The sequence below is a fragment of the Nicotiana sylvestris genome, chromosome 1 (assembly GCF_000393655.2).
Source record: "Nicotiana sylvestris chromosome 1, ASM39365v2, whole genome shotgun sequence".
Taxonomy (NCBI): Eukaryota; Viridiplantae; Streptophyta; class Magnoliopsida; order Solanales; family Solanaceae; genus Nicotiana; species Nicotiana sylvestris.
Window position 1 is genome coordinate 131,881,757 of NC_091057.1, and position 23,649 is coordinate 131,905,405.

General features: G+C 36.9%; 2 protein-coding genes and 1 pseudogene across 2 annotated transcripts in view; all 3 read left to right on the forward strand.

Moving 5' to 3' along the window:
- Window positions 1-19,612, forward strand: part of LOC104241190 (ADP-ribosylation factor 1-like) — a 167,908-nt gene extending 148,296 nt beyond the window's left edge. Inside the window, exon 7 of the mRNA XM_070167896.1 lies at window positions 19,464-19,612. Coding sequence (XP_070023997.1) covers window positions 19,464-19,469 — 6 coding nt within the window. The 3' untranslated portion in view covers window positions 19,470-19,612. The remainder of the gene's footprint in view (window positions 1-19,463) is intronic.
- Window positions 15,076-19,740, forward strand: LOC104211668 (ADP-ribosylation factor 1-like). The gene is made up of 7 exons (XM_009760763.2): window positions 15,076-15,384; window positions 16,014-16,174; window positions 18,137-18,207; window positions 18,714-18,833; window positions 19,054-19,172; window positions 19,301-19,382; window positions 19,464-19,740. Exons 2-7 carry the CDS (start codon window positions 16,027-16,029, stop codon window positions 19,467-19,469), a joined length of 546 nt encoding a protein of 181 aa, XP_009759065.1. The 5' UTR covers window positions 15,076-15,384; window positions 16,014-16,026; the 3' UTR covers window positions 19,470-19,740.
- Window positions 19,741-22,247: 2,507 nt separating this feature from the next.
- On the forward strand, window positions 22,248-22,836 carry LOC104211676 (aquaporin PIP1-1-like; annotated as a pseudogene).
- The last annotated feature ends 813 nt before the right edge of the window (window positions 22,837-23,649 follow it).

Sequence of the window (23,649 nt, forward strand, 5' to 3'; positions counted from 1 at the left end):
TATTTGTTTTGAGGCCTTCTTCCACCATACCTCCCATCTTCACCACTTCGTTGAATGATTTCCCAACCGCTGAAACTAGATGGGCATAGTAAGTTGGTTCCAAGGCTTGGAGGAAGTAGTCTACCATTTCACTCTCCTTCATAGGAGGATCCACTCGTGCTGCCTGTTCTCTCCATCGGAAGCCATACTCTCTGAAACTTTCATTGTGTTTCTTCTCAAATTTTGTCAAAGATAATCGATCTGGGATGATTTCCAGATTGTATTGGAAATGGTATGCGAATGCCTGTGCCAGGTCATCCCAAGTGTACCATCTCCCATGGTCCTGGCGTGTATACCACTCCAAAGCTGATCCGCTTAAACTTTGACTGAAGTAAGCCATCAATAATTCATCCTTTCCCCCAGCTCCTCGCATCTTGCTACAGAAACCCCTTAAGTGGGCTACTGGGTCGCTGTGCCCGTTGTATAGGTCAAATTTGGGCATCTTGAAGCCAACTGGTAATTGTATATTGGGGAATAAGCACAAATCTTTGTATGCTACACTGACTTGCCCACCTAATCCTCGCATGTCTCTGAACGATTGTTCTAAACTCTTGACCTTCCTGAACATCTCTTCTTGTTCAGCATTTTTGGCTGGCTTGTCAATTTCGGTTGGGAGATCAAAACGAGGAGCAGTTGAATTAATTTCGGAGGCTTTGAGGGTGGGCTCCGGGGGTAATATTGGTTGTCTTGGGCCTGGAATGTAGGTTCACTAGGAGATTTTTGGAATGTAGCAGGGGGAGGTGCTACGAAAACAGGAGTCATAGGTGGAGGAAAGTATGGAACTGGTTTCGGAGGTGGAGACTGCGGTGTCTGAGAGGTGGTGCCTCGGTAGTGCTGGTAAATGGGGAAATTTGGGGATAATTCAGTGGTAATATTATCCTGAGTTTGGGTCATTGATGGAGCAGGGTTAGTTGAATAAGACGGGGGTAACTGTCCTGTAGACCAGGCTTGGTACATCTCAGCAATTTGCTGCTTGAGTTTAAGCATCTCTTCTTTTATTTTCCCGACATCCATCTCCTCTAGCTCCATACCTGTGTCAACATCTGGGATAGACATACTTTCGGGTAATGGTCCTTTTGATCTCGTGTGATAATGATAATATGCTATACTCTTTAGAGAAACTAACTGAAAATGAATTCTGAAAATGAACAAACTTGTTAGTTTTGAGAGTTTAACACATATATAATCACACGTTAAGATGCAATGCTCCTAGACAAATAATCCCTTTCTATTATGCATTTGCTCGGCTGCTTGTGTCGTCCCAGCTTTCTTGAAATTTTTATTGTTACTCACTTTTATTTTATTTATTATATTTTTTTATCGTGGTGGTCGAATCTTATAGAGATTGCCTACGTATCATGCCCTTACATGAATCAGACCTTGCGTAGTTCGGACTAAAGGCAATCACTTTTATTCATTACACAAAGATGGAATTACATTTGAAAACTTTAAGAAAATGGCTTGAAACACACACACTTAAATCAAAATAAAAGATACAATTCTTAACATCTCACAACGTGCCCCACTTTCCACTTGTGTTGTATATTATTAGACTATTTGCTCAATGTGGAGCTTGACCTGGATGACCTCCCAGCGTACGATACATCCTTTCCAACTCCATTGCTAGATGACGAGCAAAAGTGGGCGCATGCTCTGTAAACCTTTCATAATCCATTCCTTGGCAGTTTACATAACTTTGAGATGTGAAGACTGCCAGGTCGTGGATTTGTGCCCTGAAACCTTGGAGACGTTGGTCTTGGTCTTGCAATTGCTGCTGACGAGTGGTGGCTATATCTCTGACACGGTTTTCACGATCTAGAGCTGATTCTAACAGAGCTCGGAGTCTGGCCTGCTCTAATCTTGCTTGCGATCTTTCCCTGTCGAGGTCTGCTTGTTGATGTTCTCTGTTGCATCTTCTTGCCTCTTCTAGTTGTGCACGAAGCTGGTCTTCTGATCGCATCCAATAGTCTTTTTCCTTCTTGAATTGTGCCTTGTCTTTTTCGGATTGCCTATCTTGGCGTTCCTTGTTAGATCTGGCTTCTTCGTTTAATTGTTGGATCCTTTCTTTTGCTTTGCTCAATGCCCTTTCGTTTTCCGCAAGAATGGAATCATAATCTTGCATTCTTTCAAAGAGATTGGCGATGGTTTTTTGATCCTTCCAGCTCCTCTTTGGCGTTTCAGAAACTCTTTTCATTTTTTGGAATCGAGCATGAAGATTTTCATTCTCACAAGCTAGACTCTTCTTCTCGCCTTCGGCTTCTTGTGCTTGCAAATCTTTCTCCAAACTGAGGCTTCTCAGATTTTCTTTTAGGGCATGGATAGTTGCTTTGTACCCTTTTTCCTTTTCTCCCCAGATCAACCGCTCTTGGATTTTATCATTGAAGTTTTGAACATGGGGTCTTTTTGTTGGCCTTCTTAGCTCAGGCTCTGGTACATCATCCACGCGAGACCGTTTTTCAAACCACCTTGCATATCCAGGATTTATCTCACCCTTTGTAGTGTCTGGGACTTGAGTATCACTTTTCAAGTATCGACATCCATTCCACATCTGCTGAAGTAGAGCCTCGGGAATAGTGGCTTCTGGGTGTAATTCGATTACTTGCATACTCAAATCTTCATCATCAGGAACTACTTGATATCTCCCTAGTTGCCTTAGGACTCTTAGTGGCGCATACGGCTGAATGCTTCTCAATCCCAATAGTAGTAGATAACCATTTGAGGTTGACATGTGTATTACTTCCCTCATCGGGAGCCATCCCAAAGTCCATTCAATCTGATTTGCCGTTAAAGCCTTTAGATGAGATACCCATGCTTCTATCCCTTCTGGAGCCTGATAATTTTTTGTTCTTTCCTCATAGCTCTCGATGCAATTATCATTGTTTGACCCATACTGTATGATCTTGGGCTGTTGTTGGAGATGTTCCATCACCCACATTTGCAACAAAATTTTGCATCCTTCGAAGACTTTTGCTCCTGATTTACATAAAGTCAAAGCCCGATAAATATCTGATAGAATGATGGGGATAAGGGTGTGATTTTCTTTGGTGGTGAGGATTTGCACAACTTTCGCGGTGCGAATATCAATTGTTCGCTCTTTGTTTGGGAAGACCATGACTCCTAGAAAAGCCACCATGAAGGCAAAGCGACGGTGAATCTGCCAAGTGTCTTTGTTTTGCTTGTTAGTAAGGCCTTTCTCATGAATTTCGAACCCATCTGACTTTCCGAACCTTGAATACAAAAAGTTGAAGGAACAACATCCATTGATGACATTGCTTTTCCTGATTTGACTGCTGATGTTCAGAAGACCGAAGAATCGAAGTACCGAAGGAGCCTTTGTGAATATCAGGCTTTGATTTTTTAGACTTCCGTCAAAACCAGCATATCCAGCTATTTCCTCTAATGTAGGAGTAAGCTCGAAGTCAGAGAAACGAAAGACATTGTGAGCAGGGTCCCAAAAAGTTACTAATGCCGCAATCAGATCATCACGGGGTTTAACCTTCATAATATCCGTGAGGTTTCCCAAATGCTTGATGACCCATCTTTGACCGTCTTCGCCTAAATCATACCACCATATTTGAAGTTGAAAGAGAAATTCTTCTGTACTCGTGGATGAGGGGCTTTGTGTGGTGCTCATTTTGTATCTGAAGTTTAATTTAATAAAGTTAAGACTCATTTTGAAAAAAAAAACTATTTTCAAAATTTTATATTTTTGAAAATTTACACTAAAAAAATCATTTTATTTATTAAATTATCTTTATTTCAAGATTAAAAAAAAACAACACATTTTATTCCTCTCTTCTCACCATGATTTCGTTTAAGTTGGTCAACAAGCATGTTCGAGGCAAATGAATGCACAAGTAGCAAGTAGGATGCATCAGGATGGTCTTTTTGTTTCGGGTTCACCTGTCCTAGACAGACCCAACCCCTGTGTTGAGTCTCCAAGGCCAAATGTATATGATGCAAATAGACGTTCCTACTAGGGATCCGGTACATGGCTGAGTTATTCTAAGTGTAAAACCTGAGGTTGATTGTCCTAAACCTGGCTTACCCAAACGGACAGTTTGAGCCGAAGCGGGGGCAACGTACCGGGAGCACGAAAGTCTGTCCGGCCTAGTTACTTGTCCCAACTTCGTCTTATTTGGTATGACTTTAACAGAAAGGTGGGTCACGCGCACGTGTACACCGTAAATTCAGAAGACTCAGAAAGAAGGGGGTTTCGTAGCAGTTGTATATATTCATAATTCAAATAATATTAAAGCGGTAAAAAGCAACATTTAGCATATTAGCATATAAACAGTTGAAAATCATATAGTAAATAAAGCCAATTAACACATATATTTTAAGCTCGAATTCTTTAAACCCTGAACCAATGGTTCTGGGTTACAGTTTACACTTTGTTCCCCAGCAGAGTCGCCAGAGCTATCGCACCTCCTTTTTACCGCGCCCGCGGGGCGCGTGGGGAGTTTTCTCCAATTGAAGGACAGTCGAAACGGGATTTATTTAATTATTTCAGAGTCGCCACCTGGGAATTTTAAGGTGTCCCAAGTCACCAATTTTAATCCCTAAATCGAGGAGAATATGACTCTGTTTATTATTCTGCGAACCAGAAATCCTGAGTAAGGAATTCTGTTAATCCGGAAGAAGGTGTTAGGCATTTCCGAATTCCGTGGTTCTAGCACGGTCGCTTAACTGTTTTTATTATTGGCTTAATTATCTTGATTTTACTAAATACGTTTTTATTGCATGATTTTACTACCGCTTTTTACTTATTGTTTACAATTATATGGACGAATTACGCGTACGTATATTCGTATTATATACTTTTTATAATTACCGGGGATCGTGCCACGCGTACGTGTACACAATAAAATTGTCCATGTTATAGTTTTTATAAAAAATATATATTCGAAAATTAAAAATAAAATCAGGAACATCATCACCCTTTTTATTTAGATAATGAACTGCACACCTCGGGTTATATGAAATTATTTTGACATCCGCGGAGAAATCATTTTTATTAAAATATTCGCTCGAAATTGCGCGTACGCATAATCCGAATTTGCTTTTTTTTAATATAATCAGGGTGCGCGAACGCATCCCTGATTGCGCAAAATCTTTGTTAATAGTATTATGGCCTTTTCCCCAAATTGTTTATTATATCATGAGAAATCTCCATTTAAGATACCCTTGAATTCTTGAAAAAGAACTTGCAATTTATTAAATGTTACCCGTCGATTATAATTTCCGGATATAAATTATATTCAGCCAGACTATTCAAATTCAAAGAAAAGCGTAAAAATATGATTAGCACTATTTTCGGCAAATACAACATATATATCTATATGCCCAATAATGAATTGTATATGAAACTAAAAATGATTTATAAAGGGAAGAATATTTTTCAAGAACTTTTATTATTTCTATTTAGTGCAAGTCCTATTTCTAATTGTCGTTGATATAAAGTGTTGCAATTTGTATATCTCATCTTATTCTCATATACTTGCTTTTAATCTAATAGGCCTAATTATTTATTTAGGATGGTAAATAGGCATCAAATTGATAAGAGAGGGAATTATTATACAAATTGATTAACAACATTGCCTTACATGCCACATATTTGTATGTCTTGAAACATTCGTAGCACTTTAACATCATAATGAGCCATAACAACTCAACTTACCATCCACTAATGGTTCTATAGATACCTGTTATAATGCCACATGAGAACGTACAACTTATATCATTCCTTCCACAACTAAATCAGGTATCAGAATAAACTAGCAATATGGTTTTGACATTTTCACGCTATTCTTTATTCAACTAACAACGTCACAAGGCCTAGTTAATGGCCAATCTTTATGTCATGTTTCCTACCTTGACAGTTCAAACATGACTAAACTAATGAGATGAAGGGCTAACATTATTACAAAGCTTTATACGAATTTCAAAGTAAGACAATTAACTCATAGCTATCAAATTGAATTCACTACTAATTAACTAACATGAAACAAAAATGAAATTTAAACTGATGAACTTGGACAAATGGAAAACAGAATTGCAATTCAAGCTTCATTGATTAGTCATGTTGAATCTCTTTCCAACATAAAATTTAAAAGACATGTACCTGAAAATGAAGGTAGAAGGAGTAAATTTCAGCAGTAGCAGCAATAACAAAATCAGTAGAATGTACCGATAACACAGCAAGTCTGAACAAGACCCGTTAACCCAGATGAACAGTGACAGAAACTTGAGGGAAAGATTTCAGATTCAAACTGAATAATATTCACACAAAAATAATTGCACAAACAACGGACTGATTCTAGGAGGATAACATTTTTTCAGATTTCAATTTCTTCCTGTTTCGGATTCCTGTTTCTGACTATATTTTCTTTTTTCTGTTTCTGTTTTCTTCTTCCTATTTTTTAAAACTCTCCTCTTAAAATCTGATTATTCTTCTCCTTTCTTTCTTTCTGCCTTTCTCTCCTTTCTTTCTCTCTCAAAGACTGATCTTTTTCTCTTTTAAAATCTGCCAGAAAGCTCTCTTTTTCCTTGTTTTTCTTTCTTCAAAAAAAAAAGCTCTCTTATCAGATTTTTCTCTTTCAAAATCTGCCCCTAAATCAGTCTCAATCCCCCTCTATTTATACAGGGTTGTCCTGTACCCTTCTAGTGTTGTCTGGACCCTTTTCTCCTTTTAAAATCAGAAAGTTTTCCATTAAAACTACTTTTGAATACTTTAAATCCTATTGAGTGCTATTATCCTGTTTTTCAGCAACCCATTACCCTTTGTTTCCCACTATCCTATTAAATTAAAAACCATTAACAAACCACTTTCAGCCCACTATTATGTCACATTACCCTTACTGTTTTATCCCAGAAATGCCCCCTGACTCCTACTGTTATTACTGAAAAAATCAGAACCTACTGCAAAACTGATTCTATAATCTGTATAAACTTGATTATTCTTCTGATTTACAGTTATAACCAATCCTATGAACCTCCTAACACAATTGTATTTGACCAACTTTTGTAAACTTGAATTCAAACTTAACATCACAACAATATTACACTGAGTTCAGTATAATGATTCAAACGAACTTTAACTTTGAACAAAATCAAACAAACACAGGAGCATTGTCAATATACTGACAATGCCCTGAAACTCAATGTTCAGAAATCAACATATACACACCATTGACAAACTTTCTGATTTATTAAACAAGAATCAATTAATTGGGAAGAACTAATTGATTAATTTCAATGATAATAATCAACTCCAAACAGATAAACAGGGTATTACAAACAACATTTTCAGAAGCAAGATTCACAATACAACTAATCGACGAACTTAATCGAGTCGATTACACACATTGTACATAATCACAATCAACAGAAACAATTCACATTTAGAATCAAGTAGACGGGTAGGGGACAGTATAACAAAATTGACTAGAAAATTATGAAAATTTAGACAAACTAATGAAACGAACATAGAGTATACGTAGAATACATACAAGAAACAGAAAATTACCTCTGAACCTTCAAATTCAACCGGACTCAACTCAACTTGGATTTGGATTTTGTTTGAAATCAAACAGACCTTAGTCGAAGTATTTTCTACTGAAAATACTTTGACTAAGGTCGATTAAACCTCAATCTTTCGTCTGAAGTGAAAAAGATGCCAAGGTTGGAAAATTAGGGTTTCAGACCTTGGCTTTTAAATACGAACACTTCTGGGTGGATTCGAGGGAAACCAAAGATGGCACAAGGGTGAGGGAAGCCTAAAGGTCATTTGGTGTTAATTTGGGAGGAATCTGAGTTTGTTCTTGTTTGGTCCGAATCTTCAAAAGAAGATTCGAGAAGCTCGGAAATGATTCGAGCCAAACAAACTTCAGATCCATAACGAGGCATGCTAGGGGGTACTATGGTGTTATTTTGGAAGCCATTGGAAAGGTTTGAGTTTTCAGACCCACCTTCGATTTAGTATTCGAAGAGTTGGAGTCTGATTCGAAGGAAACTAAGGTCAGATTTGTGTAGAGGATGTTCAGGGGGTTCTAGGGTGTTATTTTGGTGACCGGCGGCGTTGATGCCGCCGGGTTTCAGGCGGTGGGATTCTAGGGTGGCTAGGGTTAGGGGTGGGGTTTGGGGACGATGATGAACAGTGAGAGGAGGGGGGTGTTCAGTTAGGGGCCGGGGTAGGGGCTTGAGCCTTATATATGGGTGGGGTGGATTGATCTCATCCGTTGGATCAATTAAGATGCACGGTTGAGATCAATCCACTTATCCAAACGACATCGTTTAATTTAAGTTGGGGAAAGGGGTCAACCCGGGGTTGAAATGGATCAGGTTTGGGTGAGTTTTTAAGACCGTGGGATCAAGATGGATGAACGGTTCAGATCTAGTTGCCCTTAAACGTCGTCGTTTCATTTATGCAGAAGCTGAACTAGACCGTTCGATTGCAATGAATCAACGGCTCAGCTTTGAGGTATCTCATGCGGCGTCGTTTAGGCTTGTTCGAATTGGACCGGACAGGGGGATGTTGGATTGGGCTGTGGGGGGGGGGGGTAATTTGATTTGGGCCTGGATTTTAAGGTCCAATTTTTATTTTACAACTTATATTTTTTTTATTCTATTTTATTATTTATCATTAAAAAATCCTAACAAAAATTATAAAACAATTTTTAACCTTACACAAAAATATTAATCACTTCATAACAACTATTCAACATACAGATAAAACATTAATCACACAGTGGAATATAAAAAATAGAACGAAATGCATATTTTGGTGATTTTATTTAAATTATCTTTCAAATACATAATTAAATCCTATATGCATGCAACATGTATTTTATTTTAATTTTTATTTTATTATGACAAAGTAAACATTTACGGACATAACACAAATATTTAACACCACGCAAATTCAAGAATTACACAGTAAAAGAAATTTATTTTATTTTTTGATTTATTTTGGAGTAGTTTTCGTAAGGCAAAAATCACGTGCTCACAGCTGCCCCTCTTTGTGCGGAAACTCGAAGAGTTTTCGTGCAAAGATAAAGTGAGCGGATACGAGCGATTTTTGCCCGTTCGAATACTCCGTGGGAAGCATTTTTAGAAAGATTTGACCGAACCTCTGCTTCAAAGGTTTCCTACATATCCTTGGCTATAAAGGAATCAGGTCAATGTAGTTCGGGAATTTTTGGTAGCTGGGACTACCATGGGACTGTGATGTTACTGCTGCTTTGTGCTGTTTTTACTGCTTGCTGACCTCCTTATTACACCTTACTTTAAAGGAAATACAAAAAGCTAAATTAGACTATGGTACATGAATTATAAAAATCTTATCTAGATCATGCCCTTGCGTTTCTTGTTGTCTTGATATCTTGGTGACTCTTGGGCATTTGGCTTATTCCGTATTCCTTTTGGAACTCTTGTTGTTTCTTGCTGGGGATTCTGTTGGACTTCTCTGCTTTATTGATTCTAAGTGTGCTCCTTTATCATGCCATGACTACTGACTACTCATTATTTTTACATTTCAACTAACAAACAAAAGAAAGAAAAGCAAAATACATAGAGCTGAAAACTAATTACACTATTTAAGATAGACCAGCACATTCTAAAAGCATAATTAACTTGACAAATTAAAACTAAATCCAACTCTCGTGACACAAATACAAAGCCATTCATATGAAACAAATTTATGGAAAACGCGAACCAAATAGACAAACACAAATTCATTAAAATTCACTTGAAATTGACGAGCAAGACAGCAACGGTTTCAAGGGAGTCAAATTTCTCTTTCTTCTGTGCATGCACCTTTCGTACACTTTCCTAATACTACCCTCACATGCCTTTTGTAATATTATGCCATTAAATTTATCTCACTTCCTAATGAAAATATTTTTAGGAAAAAAAAAACAAAACGGTAAATCCAAAATGACATAGAAGAAGGATAAGAGTAAAAGGGGATAGAAAACAGATAACAAAAAAAATCCCAAAGAATATTAATCAGCAACTATAGAGCTTAACAATATAAAATCCCAAACAATTAAAATTTAGGCATGTGATCAATGATATCAAATAGTAATACACAATTTACATGACATTTTACCAACGAATTAAAACAACTGACTCTATATTCATATAGTTCAAGGGAATCAAAGCAACAAATAACTTTAGAAAGCATAGAAGCAATAAGATGGCATTCAAAATTAATGAAGTAGCAATGGGGAAGATGGACCTTCGTTACTGAAAATTTTCCAACGAGTACAGTGCAAAATAATCTCCAAAGAAAAATCAATCCTCAAGCGAGCTACGGACAATTTCACTCGATTCTGACTGTTTCGATGCCAAAATGAACCAACATGAAGTGCTTCAAACCAAGGACCAAAGACTCAAGCAGCCAATCGGAAACCTTGACATGACAAACCTCGAACGGGCTTCAACCAAAAACCAGTGGAAACGATCGTCACTACTCGATCGGGTAACTCGGGACTTGCCGGAAACTTTGATGACATCAACTTACAAAGCTTAAACAGAGGAGTCAATATCTGGTGAAGCTTTGAAGAAGAAGAAGAAGAAAGAATTCAGGCTGGTGTGGAGAAACCGAAGCGACGACCTAGTGTTTGTAGGGTGGTCATTTGCGAGGTGAAGCGTTGCTGGGATTGTGAGCGTTACAGAACAGGGGGTTGTTTTGAGAAGATGGAGACGGGGGACGGGGGTCCGTTTTGCACTGTTGCGGCGCTTCTTTTTATTTCAGTTCATCTCCCCTTTTTCAAATTTTTTTAAGTATTATTTATAGGTAGAGTCTATGTCTAGGTATATTTTTGTGTATTTTGCTCATTGGTCCCTAGGTTTTTTGTGTTAATTCCTTAGGGTCTTTTTTTATTTATTTGTTATCCCAAAGAAGATTCTAGAAGGGTCCCCTAAACTACACAATGACTCTTTGTTTTTAATTTTGTATATTTTTTTTTAAAAATAAGATAGAAATAGTACACAATGCCAAAGCTAATCCTAGTTAATGAAACTATATATTTTTTTGTTTTTGAAATTATACAAAGATAAAAATAAGGTACTATTTTTGTATTTTTTTTTGAATTTATGAAAAATGCATAAACTAAAATATTTTTTGTAATTTTCATTTTTCTTGTACTAAAATAAAGTAAAAGCGTCAAAATTAACTGAAATATCGCTATTAGGCCAAATTTAAATTACATGCTAAAATATGAAAAATCTTGGGGAGGGTCAAAAAATCACATGTCTACACATTACATTCCTAAACTCGGGTGCACATTTATGTGACCCAAATCCAAATCTCAACAACGTTAGATAAAAATGTGTTACGGACTGCGGGTGCATTTATGTGACGTGGTTTAAGACGCGTTTTACGTGACGTTGAATCTTCCGGAAAAATATTAAATAAAAGTGGTTTTAAAGTAAAAAGGCACATAGGCTTAAAGGTGTTTTAAATCAGATAAATAGGCCAATTATAACAGTTGAGTGACCGTGCTAGAACCACGGAACTCGGGAATACCCAACACCTTCTCCCGGGTTAACAGAATTCCTTACCCGGATTTCTGTGCTCGCGGACTATAAAACAGAGTCAATATTTTCCTCGATTCTGGATTTGAACCGGTGACTTGGGACACCATAAATTATCCCAAGTGGCGACTCTGAATTTTTAATAAAATAATCCCGTTTTGATAGTCACTTAAATTGGAAAAAAACTCCCTTTATATACCCCCTTGCGGGGTGAAGGAAAAAGGGAGGTGTGACACTATCCATACACCATATTTGATTGCTCCCCTTCACTTGGACCTATAAAAAGAAATAAGGAATTAGTTTTAGGAATCTAAACTAGTTCGGGTCCCTTTCTATAAGCAAAATGATGAATCAAATTCTTTTTAGCCCAACTTGGCAGCCTATTCTTCCCTACAATAAAATCTTTGTTCTTCTGATTTGCCTTTGCTTTTGCAGTACATTCACTCTTATAGTGACCAGTATTACCACAGTGTGTGCAAATCTTGTTCTCAGGGAATGTGAGGTACTTGCTTTTAGGATCCCACCTCGGTACAAAGTTCTCATAGCCAAGTCCTCTTCTATTGCTACTATGGTGTTCTTGTAGCCATGAAAGTGCATCAGGAGACCTGTTCCATTTACAAGTTTTGTCTAGCTCATGCATAACCTTATTTAGGTCCTCCTTTAATACTCTTACATGTTCATCCGTTTTATACAACCTATCTTTCATTTTACTTAAATTCTCTTCTATATTGAGTTGTGTGTCACCAGCTATCTTTTTACATGTTCCTAACTTCAATTTTAGATTTTCAGATCTAATTTCTAGGACAATTGTATCGAGTGCATGAACTGGTTCTTCAGTACAGTATTTTCACTTCCCGTTTCACAAGTCCTAAGTTCTAGATTTTTGCACTTAGCTTTTAAGATGGCTCATTCTTTTGACAGCTATTCTTTTTCATTATTCACATCCTTAGATTCATCAATCAGCTCAAGTAATAGTTTAGATAATCTTTCTTTGGACAGAAATTTATTATTGTCTTTGAGATGAAAGACACTACCTTAGTTTCTTCATCAGTCTCTCCAATAGACATTAATGCTTGTTCATCATCATCATCATCATCATCATCTGAGATTTCATTTGAGATTTCTCCCCGAGCAACAACCATAAGCTTAGTTGAACCTTTGTTTTTGCCTTTCTTGGGATGAACTTATTCCTTCTTCATGTTCCTTTGTTAAGCTCTTTCCTTCTTCTATTCAATATCCCACAAAGGATAATTTTTGATCAGGTGATCTGTCTTTCCACGCTTGTAGAAGTCATCATTTATTTATTTCTTCGGAGCTCTTGCTTTGTTGTAGCTTCCACTTCTTGAAGAACCATTTCCTTTCCTTCGGTACTTCTTGAAGTCTTTAGTGATCATTGCCATTTCATCATCTTCCAAATCAGAACCTTTAATGATTCTTAGTGCCAAACTCTTTTCCTTCTTACGTACATCCATTTTCATGGTTTGTCTCTTAAGTTCATAGGCAATGAGATTTCCAATCAATTCATCCAGAGGGAGAGTAGCAATATTCATTGATTCCTAGATGGCAGTGATCTTGTTTTCCCGAGTAATTGGTAAGACCCTAATAAGTAACTTCTTAACTATTTCTTCTTCAGGGATAATCCTGCCAAGAAATTTTAGTTCATTTGTCAATATAGTGAACCTTGTGTACATCTCCTGAATGGTTTCTCCATCCTTCATAGTAAAGTTTTCATAATAAGAGTACATCAGAGTTCCCTCTTCACCTGAGTAGTTCCTTCATGGGTCACTTGCAGTATGTCTTAAATTTGCTTGGCAGTGGAACAACTTTAGATTCAGATGTATTCATCTGGACCAAGTCCACAGACAAGCTATTTTTTGGCTTTGGCATTCTTTTTCCACTTCTTCAGATCCTCAACATTGAAATCAGCTCTTGTCTTTGACACTTCTACTCCTTCAGCATTTTTCTTCAAAGTAGCCAGTGGATCATCAGTGACAATATCCCATAACTCATAGTCCTTTTCCTGTATGTAATCTCTCATTCTTGACTTCCACCAAGAGTAGTACAGGCCGTTAAAGAGTGGTGGCCTAGTAGTGAATTTCCCTTCCCAGTTTTCAGGTGGTACACTCATTTTGATCTTCTCCCAAGGTGTTAGCCACTTTAAGGATAATCTGCTCTGATACCAATTGATGTTTTATACTTCAACACCACATAAGAGGGATGGAGGGAGGGTGATTTGTGTGGTGTCTTATTTTTCACATGCATAGATTATAGAAAGACCTGGTTATTTTACGTGTTCTTTCTACTACAATTGCGAAATAATAAGGGTAGAAAGTAAATAACACAAGTATTTTTACGTGGAAAATACCTAACTTAAAAGGTGAAGAAATCACGACCTACTACCCAGTAGGATTTTTCGCAATACTTCACTAAATCACTGAGCCAAAACAACATTTATAAAAATCTTGTAAACTTAAGGGTTACCGCTAACCTTTGTGGCAACCAGCCTCAAGCTGTTGCGACAATTCCAAGTTAACTCTAACTTGAATGCTACAACTCAAAGTAACTATTTCTAGATAAAGTTGAAAGGTACAACTCAAAAGCCTACTACAATTGAACTAGAATAAAAGACAGATACTTAGAACTAGTTCTTCTATTTACTTCATGTAGCTTAAGGTTCGCACTTGAAACACACAGGAATTGCTTGCAAAATGCCTTGCTATTTTGCTCTCAACTCTTGCTTAAATCTAGCGTTTGCGTGTCACCTGCAAAAGAGAACAAACTCATATATACATAGTTAGTAGAATAAGAAATAACTAGAGTTCTAATGCTTTACTTTTTCATGGTCGAAGAGTTCTAGTTATCTTCAACTTCTAACTCCTCCCTTATTTAGGATAGAGTTCTCCTCAAGTAGGAAGTCTCACTCCTTATCAATTATGTAACTTTTCCGTTCAGGAGATATCATATATAACCACTTGTGCTTATCTCCTTCGCGTGCATGCCTTATGCTTGAATCTGCCCGTGCCCTGTGCACACCGTGTATGGACATGGTTCATGCATGAGTTCCTTTGTCAATCATCAAAACAAACTTACTTAGACCAACACAAATCTTAGCCAATTCAAGCGTTATGTTGCTAATAAGAGAATAAATCTACAAAACAAGCTACAATTACAAAGTTTTCCCATCAATCTTGAAAGAATTTATTTTTTAGGTAGTTTAAAAATATCCGATTTAGAGTTTAAATCTTTATATGTTTAGTTATGAATCTATTAATAATGTAGTAGCTTTCTTCAACTAGTGAAATAGGCATCTCTTTTGAGATTTTAAATTTAAATAATTTTTTTTTATCTTTTATATGTACCATTAAACAATGAAAAATAATTAATTTTTGAATAATTTTTATCTATAACAGCCAAAATACATTTAAACGTCAAATGATATTATAGGGGTATAAAAACCATTTACTATGAAAGCTTAAAAATATCAAAATAAACGAAATTATTATAGAAAGGAAACTATTAAAGAATTTGTTATTTAAGCACTCCCTCCTTAAATATAGTTACCATGCGGCACAATTCCAAATGAGTGGTGGTAAAGAATCTAGTAGAAATTTTCTACTATTTGTCACCCAAAAAGTTTAAAAGAATCCAATTCCACATCTGACGAGACTTATTAATTTGAAAATTCAAATTGTTAAATTTAATAGGAACATCCATTGCTTTCGCATTTTATTGTCATTTCTAAAGGGCAGAGTCTTTTCTAGATCTGCCCCTTTCTCGCTCTCTCCTGATTCGTTGTTCATCACTGTAAGATCTCTCTTCTCCAATTCATTGATTTTCATCACACACACACACATCGTTCGGTTGCTAACAATTGATATGATAAAGTTTGTTTATTTGTGTATCTATTTTGTTGATCGAGAAGTTTATGGAATTTAAGATCTGGATTTAGGCCTTTTAGATCTGTTTTTTTAATAAAGTTTTCATCTTTATTTGATATTCATGTGTATTCTTCGTATTTCTATTGATTTGATCTGGTTATGCTTTCTGGATTGGTCTCAATCTTTTGGATTTGGATTTTTGTTCTTTTTTATAAATGGATCTGGATTTTGGTTAGTTATTGACATGTTCAAGGATCAGATTTACATGCAAGGGTCCTTGATTCAATTGATTATTAAACTTATTGATATGGATCTCTAGATAAATAAAGGAACATTGAAATTTAAGATGATTTTAGAAAAAAGGATCCAAAAGTTGCCTTTTTTATCACCATATTATATTTTGGATTTCTGTTGGCTTGAAATCTCATCTCTGGTTCTCATTTTCCTATGCTTGTGCATTTATGAAACCTGTTGATACAATAAAATTCATTTGTATAAGCTTGATGGTGAATGTAAATTGTGTGGTGATCTGAGTTTTTATTTTTGGTCCAACAGGCATTGAGAAAAGATGGGTTTATCATTCGGGAAGCTTTTCAGTCGGCTGTTTGCCAAGAAGGAGATGCGTATTCTGATGGTCGGTCTTGATGCAGCTGGTAAAACCACCATATTGTACAAGCTCAAGTTGGGAGAGATTGTTACCACTATTCCTACCATTGGTAAGCTATGTTTGTGTACTATATGAATGATCTATAATTGTTTTATTGCTCGTGGGACTGATCTTGTGCTTTGATATCTATTATATTAACATTGTCATTCTGTTTTTGTTTTGAGTAATTGCTGCTGCTATTCAAGATTTTGCCAAAAACCATTCCTAAACTATACCCACAATTTTAATATATATCCTTAAAATATCCATGTGATCAAAAAAGCAGTCTTAAAATTTCCCAGAGTGAGTAGGTTTCATCCTTCCATTACATACTGTAAAAAAATTAGTGGAATAATCGCGGAATTGACGTGTGACATCCCAAGTCCGAAACTACCATCCCTAAAACATTCATTGCCCAATCATCTTACCACAAAATTTCCTTGCAACCTAAGTTGGTCGAACTAGGGTGCGGGTATTCGATACGGGGACGGATCCGAGTAACGGATTCGGCAAAATCTAAATTTTAAGATTCGGGGGTGCGGATCCGGATATGGATACGGGTACGAGGATTCGGCTAATAAAAAATAGAGCTATAAAAATATTGTAAATTTTGAGAGATGTTATGTGAAAAACTTACATTAATATTGTAGAATTCAATCTTTCATTCTCCAAGATGGACATTATTCTTTCATTCTCCTAAATCTGTTTTATTTTGAGAAATCACAATCTCAATTTTTCTCCCAAATTTATCAATGGACTCCGGTCAAAATGTTCGAAGTCAGTTGACCGTATCGGGGACGTATCCTGCTCCCGTCCCCGTCTCGTATCGGGACGGGAACGGCACCAAAATCGAAGAGTCCCCGCAACTTACCTTTCAACATAACCTTCACTGAAGAGTAAATGCTTCCAAACGTAATAGGATACAACATGGTAGCAGAGCTTGTTGGACACACTTTTGTCTACAGGACAACTTCAAATTAGACAAGTCAATAATCACAGCTATCATCTGTGAAGTAAATTTTGTTAATTTAAGAAAAAACTAGCAACTGTATCTCCAAAAACATATATAGATAATACTTAAGCAATAATGATAACACATAATACTTGCAAAAACTCTTTATGACCGCAGCTTGACATAACTCATCAAAATCCAGAAGTAAATAAAAACCAGCTGTGTTAAACTTTTGGGACTAACCCTTTACAACAAGTCAGAAGAAGAACATAGCTTCACACAAGCAACATAGCACATGCCAACTGAAATTACAGCAGCATTTGTCGATTGCTGATATTTGAGATCATGTCAAACTTCCATCTTCAGCAAGTAGTTAGAGCTAAGCAACCCCTTGATATTTATTTTGATGAATCAGTGGACGAAAAGTGCTTCAGCAGGGATCAGTCAAGGAATGTATTGGGAATGGCATTGTTGGGATGTCACGTGCATGTGACATTGGGTTCTGCTAGTCGTTTAACAGTAACGAGACATGATACCTGCTCACTTTGAGAAACTTTAATGATGTCTTTTGTTCACAGGGATAGTTAAAGGATGTTGTTAGGTCGTGGGTATAGTTCAAGAATATTTTTGGCCAAAAACTCTTCCCATTCAGTAACCCAAAGTCTCTCTATAACTTGACTAAGTGATTCATTCTGAAGGGATTCTATACTTGTTGAAGAACTTTAAAACTATCTGCTTTTATATGTTTTGAGGAAGGGTCGGGTCGGTGGTTCATGTGTACACATGCCCGCACACTCAGAGGGGGAGGGAGGGATAGAGCCTCAATCTCTTACCTGAGTGATTGGCTTTCTTTTATTTCTCACAATGGCATATGTTCTTTTTCAGCTATACTTGATATTCTGAATCCAATAAATCTTGTAAATAACTCCTGATCAAGAAAAGATAATTGTCAATAACTTTCTAGCATTGCAATTATGTCCTCTGTTTCTAGTAGTATGATTGTTTTGCACATGTTTGCCATAGTTGATTGATTATAGCTATTGCTCTTAACACTTTCTGCAATTACTCATTCGTTATCAGGATTCAATGTGGAGACTGTTGAATACAAGAACATAAGCTTCACTGTCTGGGATGTTGGTGGTCAGGACAAGGTACTTAATGACATATGATACCAAAGTGCTATGCTATCTGCGGTATTTAACATTAGTTTGTTAAGCAAGTGAAGATACATTGCAAGTTCTACTTTGATTTTGGCTGACTTTCATACTGACCTTATTTCAAGTTGCAAGATAAAGGAGCATTTCTGGTATTGGAATTATGTTTCCTTTCTTGTACTAGTGTTTCAGGTTCACCAGGCTTGTTTTTTTTGCTATACTTGCTCGATATTCCCACTCACCAAAAAATTGAAACATAAAACCTAGAAATCATCTTTTTTCTATATTATCAAATGCTTGCCTTTTCTGCTGCTATCAAGTACTGGCTTACCTAGAATCTGCAGCTGCAAGGACTTCTATTAGATGTATGGTCAAGGGTTATTTTATTTATCTACTCTTAAGACATGTGATGGAGATCTATTGATACTGTGACATGACTTTTTGCGGAAGTTGACATACTTCGTGTTGCCTATTGTTCCCTTTCAAATTTCTTGTATTTCCAGATCCGACCATTGTGGAGGCATTACTTCCAAAACACACAAGGACTTATCTTTGTGGTCGATAGTAATGATCGCGATCGTGTTGTTGAGGCTAGAGATGAGCTGCACCGGATGTTGAATGAGGTATGAAAATCATGCTTCTCTTTTTTCCAGTTAAGACTATATCGAGTCTTGGGGCCCATGTTTGATGTATACAGAAGATATATCCAGAAATGTGTCTATAGAGCACTTGAAAGTCTGAAATGATCTGTAATTACCCACTTCCCGTTTTAGTTAACATTCTTGGTGTTGGCTCCTTTCACTTGTGTCCTATTCTGAATGACTTTTGCCAATGTATGCATAGGATGAACTGAGGGATGCTGTGCTGCTTGTATTTGCTAACAAGCAAGATCTTCCAAATGCTATGAATGCTGCTGAGATTACTGACAAGCTTGGTCTTCATTCTCTCCGTCAACGTCACTGGTATGTGCTATGTGTTGCTTCTTTAATTGTGAGATGTTTTAAATTTATGTGTATAATGAGCATGGCTGGAGATTACCACGGTTCTCATGTGCTACCAAATACTGAATCTATGACCTTGCGTGACACAGGTACATTCAGAGCACTTGCGCTACCTCTGGAGAAGGGTTGTATGAGGGGCTTGACTGGCTCTCAAACAACATTGCAAACAAGGTGTGGACGCACTCATTATCACATTTGGTTTTATTTGTCACTTTTATTAGCTCTAAAGTTCTAACATTCTTGTTATTGCAGGGTTGAATGCGAGATCCATGATTTTTGCAGCTATGTTTTTGTCAATATAGACTTCAACAATGTCTAGAGCACTTATGTACTTACTGATCTTTCTTTCACGGGATAGATCTGCTTATCCCTATTGTTATCAGTACGTTTGCCCTTTCTTTTAAAGAATGGTACTCTGCAGTAACTTTAGGTTAAATTCATGTAATATTTTGCACTTTGGCTGACATATGCTCAGCGACTTTGGCTTCAACATTTTATTTTAATTGAGATTAAGGTTCTCTCCCCGTAATGATTTGGTTAAAGTTGGTGATGTTTCTCTGTACTGCTGGTGAGCTTGTCTTTACTATTGCTTGTGCTACTTGTCTACTAGATAAAATTGAATTTGAACTTTTCTGATTGTCAGTAGTAGGAGGGTATAATGTCTTTGTGAGGTGGCTTTATTATCTTAAAGCAATCTGCAGAATTGGTCAAGATTAACAAATCCCTCACGCCTATGACTACATTTTCACGCAATCTCTAGCCAAGCAAAAATATCAGATTTAATATAAGTGTGCCATAACGAGTAGCCTGTATATCCGAATTAGTTAGTGTCTGCATAGTGGTGGCAAAATGGATTAAAATAAAAAACAGATCCATCTATATTATCCACTTGAAAAATGGGGACAAGATCTACATTACCCGCTTGAAAAATGAGGATAAGATCCATATTATCCGCTTGAAAAATGGATAATCAATGGGTTTAACTTTTACATTTTCAAAGACTCAAATTGGGGGTTGTTCAAGTTCGGGAGACTAGAAATTCTCCCAAAAATGATCATATTCAAGAAGCCATGGGTAATATGGATATTTATATTATTCACCGGTTAACCCATTTTTTATTCGTATTAAATATGGATCGGGTCGGATAATTTATCGGTTTTTAATACTACGCATTTTCGCTCCGCCCTCCAACCCGACCCGCCTGTTTGTCACCCCTAGTGTGGCCTATGCCATACTTTATTTCCTTTGTGTTCTGTTCTACCGTTAATCTGAATTGATTCGTATTTTCTAAACGTAAATTTTGTTTTCGTCGTGTTCACTGTTCAGTTCCTCGCTAAGTATACTTGTGCATTTGAAGGGGTGCAATAGACATCAAACCATCTCATCCATGATGCAACCTCTCAGTTTTTCCTCTACATGTTTTTTTTTTTTTTTTGGGAACTCAAACAAAAACTTTTATTGGACTGAATCAGAAACCAACAAGTTTATAATAAAACTAGGAGTATACTCCCAACATATAATGCTCTGTAAGAAAAATATGGGCGTTGATTATAAAACGGAATTTTTACGCCCTATAGAAAACCTTAGTGCCCTATTTATTTTAAATAAATATCATTTTAAAATATTACATCCTATAAATACCTTTTATCCTTTATAGCAAAAAATCTAAATAGAGTTACATCCTACAATTAAGGCACCATATATGCTAAATATTATTTTTCTCTCTCCCTTTTTATATTTTCTCTCACATAATTATCGCGTATCTGCAAACTAGGGGTGGGCATAAAATCCGAAAAACCGAATTCCGAACCGGACCGAATTAATTCGGTGTTTCGGTTTTTTCCGGTATTTCGGTCCAATTCGGTATTGCAATTCGGTATTTCGGTACGGTCTTCGGTATTAAAATTCTGAAATTTCGGTATACCGAAATATCGAAAATCCGATTTTTAAAAGACATTTCCTTAATTATTACTGCCCAGCCCATCGCCCCATCCCCAAACACCCAGCCCATCGCCCGCCCCAGCCCCAAACGCCCAAGCCCAAGCCTAAACTCTAAAGGTCATTTGTCCAATTCAGATACAAAAGAGAAAGTGAGAAACCCTGATCTGCTTCTTCTTTCAGATCAGATCTAATTCAAATAGACGCTCTCGATTCTGTGTTCGATCCTCTTAGAGATTTCGCCAAATACAGCGTTAGGCTCGTCAAAAGATGTCACAAGCCTGATCGTAAAGAATTTACCAAGGTTGCTACTCGTACAGCGATCAGTTTTGTTGTGATGGGATTTGTTGGATTTTTACCAAGGTTGCTAATCGTAAAGAATTTACCAAGGTTCCGAGCTCCGACTCCTCACTCCTCAGTCCTCACTCCTCACAAATTCCGGGCAAACGAAGATGCTGCTGTTGCGAACTTGCGATAGTTTCAATTTTCAAAGGTATGTTTCTACTTTCTAGTGATTTCTACTTTCTACCGATGGAAATGAATTTGATGAAGATTTCTAACGATGTTCTTTAGCGAAGATTAATTTTATATTCGAAACTCATTTTTTTGGATCAAGTGTTTGATTAGGTATAAAGTAGGTTGACATATGAGAATCCTATAAGGTATAGCAGTAGAACAGGGAATGAAGATAGTAGTTTCGTGAAATTTCTTTAGCAGTAAGCGTTGGCAGTTGTGTATTGATATTGATTGAAGTAACTGATACAGGAAAATGATTAATTTATGTAGCCCGTTGCACAAACTATAGTAATTGTATCTTACTAGAGCTAACTGGATAGAAACTGTACTAATTTCTGCTGCTGCTGCTCTCTGTTCTTTAGCAATGGACATAGTACTCTAATTAATTATGGATAGATCATATTAACTGGATAGAAACTGTACTAAGATGATTACAAAAAGATTTTGTTTTCTCTTTCTATTTTGTTAAAATCTTCTTTAGACTTGGTGGAATCTTCAACTTTATTCAGACTGATATAAGACTATATGTTAATCGGCGGGCTAATGGACTCAATATTGTGTTACTGCCCATCAACGGGTAAACATAAATCCTTCCTCAAGTTGAGTAAATTTTCCTGTGAATTGAGAAAACAAACATGGAGAACAAAGAAGAAGATGTAAGATTAGGAGCAAACAAATATTCATAGAGGCAAGCGATTGGGACGGCTGCGCAGAGTGACAAGAATTATACGGAGCCACCACCAGCGCCACTGTTTGAGGCAGGAGAATTGACGTCTTGGTCATTCTATCGTGCTGGAATTGCTGAGTTCATGGCCACTTTCCTCTTCCTTACATCACTATCTTAACAGTGATGGGTGTTTCAAAGTCTGAGTCCAAATGCTCCACTGTTGGTATTCAAGGCATTGCTTGGGCTTTTGGGGGCATGATCTTTGCCCTTGTCTACTGTACTGCTGGAATTTCTGGAGGACACATAAATCCAGCAGTGACCTTTGGGTTGTTCTTGGCAAGGAAACTGTCGTTGACAAGGGCAGTGTTCTACATGGTGATGCAGTGTCTTGGTGCTAGGGATTCACATGTCCCTCTTTTGGCACCATTGCCTATTGGATTTGCTGTGTTCCTGGTATACTTGGCCACAATTCCAATCACTGGTTTCTCCGCTGCTGCATCTTAGTTCATGCTTGCAGATGCTGTTCAGATGGTTTGGTTGTGTACTGTGTTAAGTGTTAAGTGTTAAGTTGTGTAATGTGTTGTGTAGTTGTGTACAGATTCAATTGTGTACTGTGTTAAGTGTTAAGTTGTGTAATGTGCAGTTTTTGGTTGTAAAGAAGTTGTTGTCTTGTTCAGCTTTTGCTTTTCACTTATTCAATTGTGCATGTGCCATCAGATTCAGATCAGCCATGTGCAGTTGTGCACTGTTATATATCGGAAAACAGTGCACCGAAATATTGATTATTTCATTGATTATTCATTGATTGTTAAACCGAAACTGTACCGAACCAAAATAAGAAATACCGAACCGTACTGAAATATTTTGGTATGGTATTTGGTATACACAATTGATAAACCGAATACCGAAATACCAAACTGAAATTCTTAAATACCGAAACGAAATACCGAACGCCCACCCCTACTGCAAATCCCAATACAATCTCTCTGTGTTTGCATACAACCAGACTCTCTTCTCCCACAAACCCTAGTTTCTTAACTCTTCTCCCACCCAAATTCTCAATTTTCTGCTCCGTGTCACCAACGTTATCATCAGAAAACCTTAAATAAGTTATAACAAGGCTGAGGAATGAAAGTGGAGAAGAAAAAAAAGAAGGATTTTTAAGAAGTTTGTTTGTAAATCTACGACTTACTATAGACGCCATAGCTGCAGAAGCAGAAAGGGAAAAGAGGATAGGCCACTGTCCGACGGGTTCCATTTTGAGAAAGCCTTCCAATGCTTTATGCATCCCTTGAAAACCTAAACCCAACAAAGGGT